This window comes from Gracilinanus agilis, chromosome 2 (genome assembly GCF_016433145.1).
Source record: "Gracilinanus agilis isolate LMUSP501 chromosome 2, AgileGrace, whole genome shotgun sequence".
Taxonomy (NCBI): Eukaryota; Metazoa; Chordata; class Mammalia; order Didelphimorphia; family Didelphidae; genus Gracilinanus; species Gracilinanus agilis.
This window is the reverse complement of record NC_058131.1, coordinates 337,042,392-337,055,353: the sequence shown is the minus strand read 5'-3', so window position 1 is coordinate 337,055,353 and position 12,962 is coordinate 337,042,392. Positions and strand designations below refer to the sequence as shown.

Sequence of the window (12,962 nt, the reverse complement as noted above, 5' to 3'; positions counted from 1 at the left end):
TTCTTTCTTTCTTCCTTTCTTTCTTTTTCTTTCTTTCTGTCTTACTTTTACTTTCTTTCTTTTTCTTTCTTCCTTCTTTCCTTTAAAAAAATTTTTATTCAATTAATTTATTTTATTTCTTTCCACCTTATAATCAATTCTATGTAATGATTCCAAGGCAGAAGGGTGGTAAAAGCTAGGCAATAGAGGGATTAAATGACTTGCCCAGGGTCACACAGCTAGGAAGCATCTGAGGCCATATTTAAACTAGGATCTCCTGTCTTTAGATCTGGCTCTCAATCCACTGAGAGAGCAACCCAGCTTCCCCCTCCTTTATTTCTTTAAAAAAAAATCTCATTTTCTGTCTTAGTAACAACTCTAAGACAAAAGGGCAAGGGTTAGACAAATGAGGTTAAAGTGTCTTACTCTAGGACTACACAGCTAGGAAGCATTTGAGGCTAGATTTGAACCCAGATCCTCCCAACTCCAGATCTGGTGCTCTATCCTACCTATGCCACCTACCTGCCCCCTAGTATCCTTTTGAGGCTTGTAGAATAAATGAATGAGTAAGCAACCAAAGGATCTGTGGCAGGGGGCAGGGCTCAGTGCTCCCCAAGCCTGGCAGCCAATAGGAGATATTGTTGTAGTTAAATTACTCTCACTGGGAAAAAACCAAACACCTCCCTCTCATCCATCTCCCCCTCCAAAAGCCGCCCAAGGTCCAGAATGCTTGTGTTTTGCCTCCATCTAGTGGTCCTACAGTGTCATTGATGCTGAGGGTCTATGGTATCCATAAGTAAGTGGTTGGCCAAGCCTTTCTGACCTACTCCTGAAGCTCTGGGGTCCACCAGGACTCATTTAGTCAACTCTAGGATGCTTTATTTCTAGGAAGCAGATCAGTGTCTAGAAATGGGAGAGGGCATATTCTTCCTCCCTGACTAGATCATAGACCGTAGATGATTATGTTTAGCTTTGGGCATCCCTTTTTTAGGAAAGACATTGATAAACTGTGCAGTCAAGGAGAAAGCGCCCTGGGTTGGGAGGCAGACGATCCCTGCCACTTACCAGCTCTGTGACCTCGAGGATGTCAAATTTCTCTGAGACTTGGTTTCCTATTGAAAATGAGAGAGTTGGGCTCTGTGACATCTGCTCTAAATATGAACATTTTACGTTTGTTCAGAGGAGGGCAGCCAGGAAGACGTGAGCCTTTGTCCTGGGAAGATCAGCTAGTAGAGGGTCACACAGAGTTGTTTAAAATGGAGACTTAGATTTGGTGAGGGATATAAACAGGAGTATGATGGTAAATGTTTAACCACTGTTTTTTTTTGGGGGGGGAAATGTGTAAGGATAAATATAGATACATACACCTATATAAAATATAGGTACACTTATAATACATAATACACACATATATACTTAATGTTAAGTATATTTTACTATATATTATTTAGTAATATTAAGTATATATGTATGTACTTAAAAGTCTATATACATATATACTTTAAAAAGTATGTATATGTATATATGTATATTATATATATATACATACACACACACTATTAAAACTTAATTGGAATTCTTAACATTTTCCCCATAACTTTCTTAAGTGTACACAGTCGACAAAACAATGGATAAAGCCCTGATTTCATTCACTTAACCTCAGTTTTCTCATCAAAATGGGAATACTATACTTGTAGTTCACATCTTATAAGATGGCTGTGAAATGAAATATTTGTTCAATTCTTTGCTAATCTTAAAGTACAACATGACAATCAGCTATTACTGTTGTTATTGATGTTGTTAGTGATGGATATTTTGCTCTCTGGTCTCAGAATTTTCCCGCCTGCTTCAGTTTGGCTGAACATTTAACAGTCATTTCAGAGGCAGTTAAAATTGTGTTCTAGCACACACCTGGAGGGTGCAAATCAGTTGGGGTAGGGTGGAGAGGATGAAGCTATCTCCAAATATCCATGGGGCAGCAAAGTAGAACACTTAACAGACTTGTTCTGCTTGGCTACATAGAGCAGAACTAGGAACAGTGGGGGGAAGATGAAGACAAGATTTTTGGTCTCCATATAAGGAAAAGTTTTGTCCAAATTAGCATTGTCCCAAGTAGGGAGTGCTGCCATGGGAGAAAGTGCATTCCCCATTGCTAGAGGTCTTTGAGCAGAAGTTGGATGACTATTTGTGGGGGTTGCTGTAGGGGGATTACTTCTCCCATCCAGGTAGTTTTAAGTGCCCTTTGAATTATGAGATTCTGTAATTGGCTGACAGTAAGCAGAAAGGGAGAACAGCAGCTTAGTATTTGAGTCCAAAGCCTTTTCTTGCTCCCATTAGAAACTCCAGCGAAGGAGGAATCCCAGGGATTATTTGCTGATAGGATGTAGTATCTTAGAACTGGAAATGGTATTTGATTAGAAGTTATCAGATTCAAGCAGTTCATGTTTCTGAGGGAAAAGTCAAGGACCAAAGGTCCTTGATAATAATTACTTCTATCTCAGAGAATGTTAGTGGCTTGGCATTGCCATAGGCTTTTGGTAATAGCTATTGGTATTAGAGGACAACTTGAAGGGATCTAGTCTAATCCATTTTATAGATGAAGACACCAAGGATGAGGGAATTAAAGTGAATTTCCCACAGTTCCACAGATAGGTGGGGGAGCTGGTGCTTGAAAGTATCCTGCCTGCTGACTCCAAGTCTAGTGCTCATTCCACAGGACCATAGCTGCTTCCCAGGAAGCTGGGGAGGGGGGGGAGGGAGGGAGAGCTAGCCCCTGTAGGGGGCTAAGTGAGGGAAGAATGTTTGCTAACTATCTATATTCTTGGATTTTCTTCAGATGTCCTCAATGATAAATAATTATACCATCAACTACCTGCAACCCTACCTCCAGACTATGCCAGGTATGCAGTGGTGCCATCATGGGACCCCATCATGAGGGTGCAAAGAAGGTGGAATGGTGATGACATAACCAGTTCATTGCCCCAGTACTTCTGCAACTGCCCATTTTGAAGTAGAGTGGGAATGTGGTCATTACCTAGTATAATGATGGGGAACATTTTAGAGCCAGAGTGCTGGGCCCCACCCCCATGTACCCCCAGACTAAGTGCTGTGCCCCTCCCCACCACAGAGTGTTGGGTGTGCCCCCCTTACCCTACACAGGGGAGGGAGAAAGTGCTCATCATATTGGGCTATTAGAAGGAGGGGCAGGTGAAGTGAGGATTGTCCTCAGTGAGTGTAGGGGGGGGAGGGGCCTGAGCACTCTGCTCCCCTCCAGCTCTGCTGCCTAAGAGCCATCCACCGTAATTACTCCTGTGTGCTCCCATTGGCTGCTGGGAAGAGGGGCGGGGCATGTGAAAAAATGTCAACAGGTACAATGGAGAGGGAGAGGGGAGCAGCTCCATGAAAGTCCCCCTGCATTTCTAGTAATGAATTGGGGGGTAGGGAGGGTGCATGCCTACAGAGAGCACTCTGTGTGCCATAGGGTTTCTATCACTGACCTACTAAGGAATAAGGAATAAAATGGATCAATAATAGTAAAAAAAAGTCTTTGAAGGAGCAGGTGAGTGGCTCAGTAGATAAGAGAGCCAGGCCTAGATACAAGAGGTCCTAGATTCAAATCTGGCCTCAGATACTTCCTAGCTGTGTAACCCTGGATAAATCACTTAATCCTCATTGCCTAGTCCTTACTATTCTTTTGTCTTGGAACCAATACACAGTACTGAGTCTACAATGGAAAGTAAGGGTTAAAAAAAAAAAAAAAAGAAAATCCTTGAGCTTATGGAGAACTCTTCCTCTATATGTATGTCCTTGGGCAAATTACTTGACCTTGATTTCCTCATCTATAAAATGGGAATAGTGATATCTATAGTTCTGATCTTATAAGATTGTTGTAAAATTAAGTAGTATTTGTAGAGTTTCTTGTTAACCTTAAAGTGTGACATGAATCAAATATTATTATTATCAATGATTTTGTTAGAGATGAATGTGTCACTCTCTCACCCACTTCAAATATTTGAAACATTGCTTTTAAACTACTTGAAAAGTGCTATTCGGTGGAATAGTTGCCCACTGGCCCCAAATAGCAAAAGTACCAGTGGTGATGAAGATCAAAGAATTGGAGAATTGAGTAGGAAGGGACCACATTGGCTACCTCTTCTTTTTCAGATGAGAAAACTGAGGCCCATAAGTTCTGTATAGCTTGCCCATGGAAATATATAAGTAGTAAAGGTAAAATTTAAACTCTAGTCCTCAGACTCTAAATCCAGCACTGTCTATTACTGACAGATTTCAGTTCCACTTTAAAGAAAAGCTTCCTGAAAATTAAATCCACCTTGCCTGTGCTGACTCAGGAGGAGAGTCAATTAAGCACTGGGAATTCAAAAGGAAGCAAATGACAGAACCTGCCCTCAAAGACTTTATGATCTAAATGGGGAAGACAATTGGCAAACATATATGTATAAATGAGGATAAATATGACATAATTAACAGACAGTAGGCACCGGGATCAAGAGGACTTGGGAAGGATTTCCTACTGTAAAAGATGAGACTTTAGTTGGGACTAAAAGGAAGTCAGAGAGTCAGTAGGTGGAATTAAGGAGGGAGAGAATTCCAGGCATGGGGGACAGCCAGAGAAAATGTCCAAAACCCAGAGATGGGATGTCTTGTTTATGGAAGAGCAAAGAGGCCAGAGTTACTAGTTTGAAGAATATGTATCAAGGAATAAAGAATAAGATGATCAGAAAAGCAGGACAGGCTAGGTTATGAAGAGCTTTGAATGTCAAACAGAGCATTTTGTATTTATTCCTTGAGGCAAGAGGGAGCCTCCAGAGTTCTTTGAATAAGAATATAATGTGGTTGGACCTGTACCCTTTTGGAAAACTACTTTGGTGGCTGAATGAAGGATGGATTGGAATAGGGAGAAACTGGAGGCAGACCACCATCAGGCTACTCAATAATCCAGACATGAAGAGCCAGCACCAGGGTGGCAGTAATGTCAGAGTAGAGAAGGGGACATATTTAAGAGATGCTGAACAGGGGCAGCTAGACAGCTTAGTGGATAGAGAGTCAGGTCTGTACATAGGAGGTCTTGGGTTCATATCTGGCCTCAGACATTTTCTAGCTGTGTGATCCTGGGCAAGTCATTTAGTTCCAATTGCCTAGCCTTTAACCCTCTTCTGCCTTGGAACTTAATATTGTTCATTCTAAAACAGAAAGTAAAGGTTTAAAAAAAATTTTTTTTCAGAGGTGAAGGATAGTGAGGAATCCAGGATAATTCCCTAGATTATGAGCCTGAAGACCTGGAAAGATGTGATTGCCCTCTGCTCTAATAGGGAAGGTGTAGGAAAGATTATCAAATATTTCAGACATGTTGGGTTTAAAGTATCTACTGAGCGTACAGTTTGAGATGTATGAAAGACAAATGGAGATGAGAGGTTGGAAGTTAGCTAAGAGATTGGCACAGTAAAGGTAGATTTGATAATTATCACCAAAGAGATGATAATTAACTCCATGGGAGCTGATGAGATCACCAAGTAAAGTAGTAGAGAAGAGTTGGGAGCCTAGGATAGAGCCCAGTGGAATACCTATGAGTAGAGGTTGTAATCTGAAGGAGGACCCAGAAAAGAAGACAGAGAAGGAGTGGTCAGATTGGTAGGAAAGAATAAGGATTGAGAAAAGGTAAAGAGATCCCCATCCCTGGAGGAAAAGTTATAGGGGAAGGAAAAAGCTGATATTTATAGATTGTTCCTGAAACTGAGGCCCAGGATCATTATCATCATTATCCATAACTATCATATTAGATTGTAACATCCTTGAGGGTAAATATTGTCCTTTGCTCTTGTCTTTGTATTTGTACCTGTTCAACTAAATCAACAGCAGCTTATATCTGAAGTAGATATATAGATACAGAAAGTTAAAACTGGAGTGATTCAGAAAGTGAAATTTGGAGTGATTTATATCAGGTCATACAGTTAGAGGCCATATTGAGTTATTTTTTCATACTACAAATATTTATTTGCCATTTATTTACCTGTGCATGACTCCACATTAGGTAATATAAGGATTAAATTTTAATGGTTTGGCTAAAATATATGAAGATTATAAATAATAGTGGTGGTCATCAATTCAAAGTATTATTGCTCTAAGTCAAAATGATCTTTAATAGTTTTTATTTACAAAAGAGGTGGAAAGAGTGAAAGCAGAGAAATGCAAAAGGGTAGAGAAGACATTAGCCTATGTAACTAAATATTGCTCTGGTGCTCAACTCAGCCAGGACTTGTTGACCTTCAACCAGAATTAAACTCTCTCCAGAAGACAGGAAAGGAAAGCCAGCTATCCACTCAGCCAAGTTCTCTCCAAGAGACAGGTCAAGACATCTATTGGCTTCATCTATTAAATGAGGGCATTGGATCATCATCTGGAAAGCTCTTCTAGATATGGGATTCCATTATCTTATGGTCCTAAGTCCTTTAAGTCTTTCCCTAAAGCCTCAAGTTCTACTATGGTCATGAGCATATTAATTTGTATACAAATCATTTTACCATGTTTATATGGAGATTGCTGTTTTTTAATAGTAAAGTACTATGCTTTAAATGTGCAACTTCTCCCTCCTCTTTCCCCTTTATTATAGTGAAAGTCTTTGCAGATGCAATAGCTGGAATCAATTATTCCTTGGTAGCAGCTCCTAAAGTCACGGCCCATGGCCTATATGTTCCTCTGAAGGTGAGTGGTAATAAAATAGGAAGGATTCTCCGATCAATAGATGTTAGGAGGTGAGGATATGAAGACTTAGTGTGCCTCTCAAAATTGAAATTCTTCTTTGTACTAGTACAAAGTACCTGTACTGTACCAGTACAGGTCAGTAATAATTGCATTGTAGTGGTCTGTTACATTAATAAATCACAATTTATTTAACCTTCTATTGTCAGATTGTTTCAAGTTTGTTTGTTTTGGAATTCTGTATAATGTAGCTATAATTTTCTTAAAAGATAACTCTTTGAAAAAATAAGGGCGGGGAGCTAGATGGCTCAGTGCATTGACAGCCAAGCCTAGAGGTCTTGGATTCAAATATGACCTCAAATATTTTCTAGGTGTGTGACCCTGGGCACTTAACCTAAGTCATTTAAAGCCTTACTGTCTTTTGCTTTGGAACTAATATTTACTATTGATTTGAAGACAGAAGGGAACAGTTTTTAAAATACGAGACAAGGCATTGTCTTAATAATGGAATTATTGGAACAAAAGTTGAGATCAAAAGGGATATGATTATTTTTTAATATTTTACTGTGTGCCACCACACTGTTCTTCAAAGATTTTACAAATAAGCAATTCCAACAACAATATATGAGTATATTTGTTGTAACATATATAATTAAATTATATGCATATAATTTAATTGATGTAAGATGGTGTTTGAAAGGCATCTTAATTCTCTTTACTAGTGACTTGAATATTTTTCTGGTAATTAGTAACTATATATATATATATATGTGTATATATATTTTTTCCTTTCGTGGAGGAAATTAACTCTTCTTAAGAGCTGATTATCTTCTGTGGAAAGTCTTTGTCCTTGATCATATTCTCTATTGCCTTCACCCCTAGGGCCAATTTTTCAGTTTGATTAATCAATCCAAACATGCCTTTTCACCTTCTGTTATGGAAATCCCTGAAGACAATCACCAGATGATTTATTTTGCAGTTTCACATTGCTTCTTCAACTCAGCCAAACAAGTTTATCAAGATGCTGGAATAAAATTCCTCAAAATGACTGATAAAATGGTAAGACAGGACAGGTGGACTTAATCTCAGCTTTCCAGGGCTAGAGAGAAGCTCGTAGGTCACTTAGTCCAGTCTGTACCTGAACAAGAACCCCTTCTTCCACATCACTGAAATCTGACACCCTCACTGACACTTTTAGTGAACTACAGTCATTAGCCCTGAAATCCACTTGATTTTTGGAATGCTCTTATTATTAGGAAGTTTTTCTTTATTTGTATCTAAATCGTGTTTATCTAAAACTTCTACCTATTGGAGGGAGATGATTAGAACGAGTGAAGCCAAGATTCCTCAACCCCACTCTCCCATTCAAGTTAAATAAAATCAGACTTTTGTAAAATACCTACTATGTGCCAGAAATTGTGCTGATTTCTGAATAAAAAAACAAAAGATGATCCCTGCTCTCAAGGAACTAGCACTCTAATGATGAAGACAACTGGCAAGTAACTATGTAAAAGCAAGACATATGGAGGATAAGTTGGAAATAAGCAATAAAGGGGAAGCACTAGAATTGAAGAGAATCAGGAATGGCTTCTCTTAGAAGATGGGATTTTAGCTGAGACTTGAAAGAGTCCAGGAAAGTCAGGAGGTAGATGAAGAGGGAAAGAGCTCTGGGCATGGGACAAGCCAGTGAAAATGTCCAGAGTCAAGAAAAGGAGTGTGTTTGGTTTACTCGTGGGCATGGTGACAGTAACGGAGGGCTGAGAGCCAGCAGTTTGTAGATAGGCGAGTCCTGTAGCCCAAAGCTCTGGTGTCTTGAGCACAATTATCTTAGTTTCTGGGAATATGTTGCTGCTCAAGGGGAGTGGATAGGGTGTAGGTGTGTGTGTGGCTTGAGCCATCCCTACTACCCTAAACAGAATTCTTAGTTCTCCTACACAGCTGAGTTGCAAGCCTTAAAATTGCTTACTTTTTGTACAGGTTCCAAAGGACTCCAAATTCCCTCTGACAACCAATGTCTATGGAACTCTGATCCCTCAGGTGAGCTGTTCCATTTCTTTTTTGTAATAGTCTTTGAACCAGACCCTAAGAGAGAAATTGGTATCTAAGTTAACAAAAAAACTAATGATATCAGGGTAGCAGGTTTGGCTATGGCTAAGCTCATAGATTACAAAGTGGATACCAGGAGAGAGTAGGCATGGATTGGTGCAAACCCCTCTGCCCACCTATTAGTGAGAAACCAGTTCAAAGTACATGGTAGACCAACAGAACCTTCTATCTATGAAGTGTGACCGACAGGACCCACCTGAGGTACAGGTTATTTTGACAGCTACATAGCAAGTGGCTGTCAAGCACCAAAGACATCAATAAGCATATCCTGATGTTAGTGAAATAGTCTAAATATGTCCCTTCTCATAGTTCTTTCTTTCCCTGGTTTTGGAGAGGGGAACAAGCATTTATATAGTGCTTGTTATGTGCTAGGCACAGTGCTCTTCATTTTTATAAATATTATCTCACCCTGAAATGTAGATGCTATGATTATTCTCACTTTACAAGTGAAGAAACTGAACAAGTCAGAGGTTAAGTGACTTGTCCAGAGCTGTACACCTCTCAAGTGCTGGAGGTCAGATTTAAGCTCATTTCTTCCTGAGTAGGCCAAGTGCTTTCTCCACTGAATTTCCAGCTGCCTCTTGGTCATCTACCATTCTGGAACCATGCTCTGCCTATAGAATACCTTCCCTTCTTTCAAGGCCCACCAGGCTTGTTCATGACACCTGAGCTGGAAATGACCTTCCCCGGTGACTTGACCCTTCTTTCCTGCCATTCTCTATGAACGAATGGATGAATGATTGAATGAATGAACATTTCTTAAGTGCTAACTATATATAAGACTCTGTGCTAAGCCATGAGAATTCTAATACCAATAGCAAGGTAAGGCAGACCCGTGTTGTCAAAGAGCCCAATATTCTATGGGAGAGTTAATACCTATAGATAGTTTTAGCTGCAGCACTGATGGAAATGTCTCATGGTCCTTAGGCATGGGTGTACTAGAGCTAACTCACATTGGCTTATAAGAATCTATTATTAAATTTTCATTGTGAGAATTTATACCTTGGAAATAGCAAATGCTACAAACCAAGGCTTGATTTTTTTTTGGTTTTGTTGATTGTCTAAGACTTAGAGAAGTGATGAAGAAAATGTTAATGCAAATTAAATTTAGAACTGTGTCATAACTATATTTTTCTGTAGAGCTGGTTGTTAAACATTTACTAGCATCCCTTTGTCCTTACGGAAGAGCAGCAAATCTGTTGTTTATGATACTCATTTTGTAGTGTCATTTCCATTACCCCAAACAAATTCTGATGATGAGACATTTGATAGCACCAGAAACTTTGGGGAGAACTTACTTTTTCTGTCCCAAGGAGAAGGCAGGGGCTATAGCAGCCACAGAGGCACTGGGTAGACTGTATCACTGCAAAGATTGCTCCCCTGAAGGATGGTAGAGGACCATGAAGGGAGGCTGAAAGCATGGCTGGTGATCTGACTATGACAGGGAGTTGTTATTTCTGGGGCTCTGGGGTACAGAGTCCTAGACTTTCTGGGGTCCAAGAACTTGAATCGCCCTTTCCCTTCCCTCCTTTTCTATTTTTTTATTATAAGGGTTGGTCTCTAGGAAGCAGCATAGAGACATAATGAAAAATGAAGGTCATATAAAAACAAGATATCCATAAAAAGTGAAAAAACCTTTTTTTATCTTAAGAGGGCATTCTCTTGTTGTACCCAAATTTTAATATCTAACCCAGGTTCAGCCGTGGCAGGAAGAATCACACTGACAATACAATATGCAAGAAGAGGCTCATTCTTTACTAGCAATAATAGCTAGGGTCGCTAGGCAGAGAAGCATGCCTAAACTGACCCGAGGCTTCCTCAGCCAGGGGTTTATATAGAAATGTTTGGGGAAGGGGGTTGGTACATACATAATCATCAGGGTAGTGTCAGGGACTGGTGGTCAGGAAGCACCTGGCAGGGGGGGGGGAGGCCTCAGGGTCAGGGGTCAGGAAGCATTTGGCAAATATTCATTAAGGAGGTAAACATCTCATCAGGGCTGTAAACATTCCTCAAGAAGGTAAATAAGATAGCTTCATGCTGGAAAACATTTTAGGCTTATCATGGGGGGAGATAAGGAAGACAGTGCTGGGAAACATTGGGGGCTGGGGATAGCTTGCCCAGGCTAGAAATAGTTCAGTAGTCTGTCAGACTAATTTTTAAGTCCAACACTCTAAGAGGGCATTCTCTTTAGGGGAAACAAGATGCATAGAGTTGAGTTGATACAAAGCACATTCAAAACAAATACAAAGTAATTATGGAGGAAAATTAGGAAACAGGACAACCAGGAAAGGCCTCTTGTAGGAAATAGCCCCTAAACAGAGGCTTAAAGCATGCTAGATGAAGAGGGAGAGCATTCTGGACATAGAGGAGAAACTTCAAAGGCCCAGAGATAGAACCCAGTGTGAAGAGACAATAAACATGGTCAGTCAGTTTGGCAGGGATCTTTAGTGAATGACAAGGAATATGGGGAAATCATCCAGGAAAAATAGTTCAGAGACAGATGGTGAGTGGCTTGAAATTTTTAATGATTATAATTGAATAGAGTAGGAAGAGTATATTGGGGAGATCCCTAGCTACACTCCCTTTAGATACTTTCAGCAATGGGGGTTTATAAAAAAATGCTATCCTATCTCTTCAAGAATTTGTGAGAACTGAGCACTTCATCTACAACTTCTCTTTCTTTTTCTCTGCAGGTTTCCAAAATGTTCCCCAACATGAAAATGCAGTTCATCCTTGGCATGCCTTCTATATCATCTATCACCATCACCTCTAAAAAAAGAATGGGCTTCATGTGTCCTATTTCAACCCATGCCTATGCTATTTTCCCTAATTCTACTCTGGCCCCGCTCTTTCGGATTAGCCTGGTCAGTATGGATTGGGCTCGGAAAGCTCACAGGTGGTAGCATAGTCCAACTGGATGAGCCCTGGTCTGTCCACATATGTAGCACCACAGAAACAAACAAAAAACAACAATCCAGAAGCCAGGACATAGAATCAGAGCCCTTGTTCTAGTCCTAGCTCCAATGCTAACTTGTATTCTTAAAAAGCACTGGATTTAGAGACAGAAGACAAGAGTTCCAATTGCAAACACTACCTATATGACCTTGGGCAAATCCTTTTTGTTCTAGGTCTCAGTTTCTTCCTTATAAAATGAGGAGGTGGAAGTAGAACAATCTCTTCAGGTTTTTTTCTCTATGCTCCTAACTCCCTTTATGAATTTGGACAACATACATCCCTTTCTGGGCCAGTATGGATTGGAGATAAATCATAGATTTAGATCAGAATGCAGATTTAGAGCAGAAGAAACCTTAAGGGTTCTTAAATCCACCTTCTCCCACTCTCCCTCCCATTTTGCAGATAAGGAAACTGATGTACAGCAGCAAATGTATGAGGCAGGGTGGGAATCTAAGTCTCTCTCCAATTTCAAGTTCATTACCCGATCCGATAAATCACTGATTTATCAATTGTCAATTATCAATTATCAATCAAAAATATCCATGAATTAGTAGTGGTTTTTTTCTTTCTAATTTGAGAGCTTTTTAAATATTAATTTGGAAATAACAGAGAACTACTAAAGTAGCCATAAAAACCAAGTCTTTAATCAGGAAAGAGATAGGTCCAATAATTGGCTGCTATCACAGAGCCAGGCACCAAGATACTACACAGAGTCAGAACCCTGGGGTTCTGGGGACAGCATCTCTGGGAGGATCACCATGCTAGATGATTCGCCAAAGAATAATGGAAGTTGGGGATCTTATATACCTTTTGGTGAACTTGGTACAGCAAACATGTATTGACAGGCTTGAGAAAGAGGCTGTTGCCAGCAGTTGGGGTATCACAGAGTGGTCTACTACAATGAATACAAAAGGAAAGGGTCAAGCCAAAGGCTGGGCTTCCTGGAAAAGGACTTTAATACAATGGGAGAAGCTACTAAGAGAAAAAAGGGCACTTAACATTTGATTATGTCCACTAGTCCGACCCAAACTGGGGTCATCAAGCCCTTCAAGGTTTATTGTTCAGTATGAAACAGGTAAGTCTGGGACTTCCTCAGGTGAGTTCTCAGGGGGCAGGAGCAAGCTTGAAACTTGAAAAAAAAACCCAGCTGACATAAAAATAGTTGATTTCCTTTTTAATTATGCATTTCTTATATATTTAAAAAT

General features: G+C 40.0%; 1 protein-coding gene across 1 annotated transcript in view; it reads left to right on the top strand.

Annotated features, from left to right (window-relative positions):
- The window catches only part of LOC123233741 (bactericidal permeability-increasing protein-like), a 44,511-nt gene that overhangs the window by 18,045 nt on the left and 13,504 nt on the right, over nucleotides 1-12,962 (top strand). The window contains exons 7-11 of the mRNA XM_044659792.1: nucleotides 2,816-2,879; nucleotides 6,608-6,699; nucleotides 7,579-7,755; nucleotides 8,674-8,733; nucleotides 11,496-11,666. Coding sequence (XP_044515727.1) covers nucleotides 2,816-2,879; nucleotides 6,608-6,699; nucleotides 7,579-7,755; nucleotides 8,674-8,733; nucleotides 11,496-11,666 — 564 coding nt within the window. The remainder of the gene's footprint in view (nucleotides 1-2,815; nucleotides 2,880-6,607; nucleotides 6,700-7,578; nucleotides 7,756-8,673; nucleotides 8,734-11,495; nucleotides 11,667-12,962) is intronic.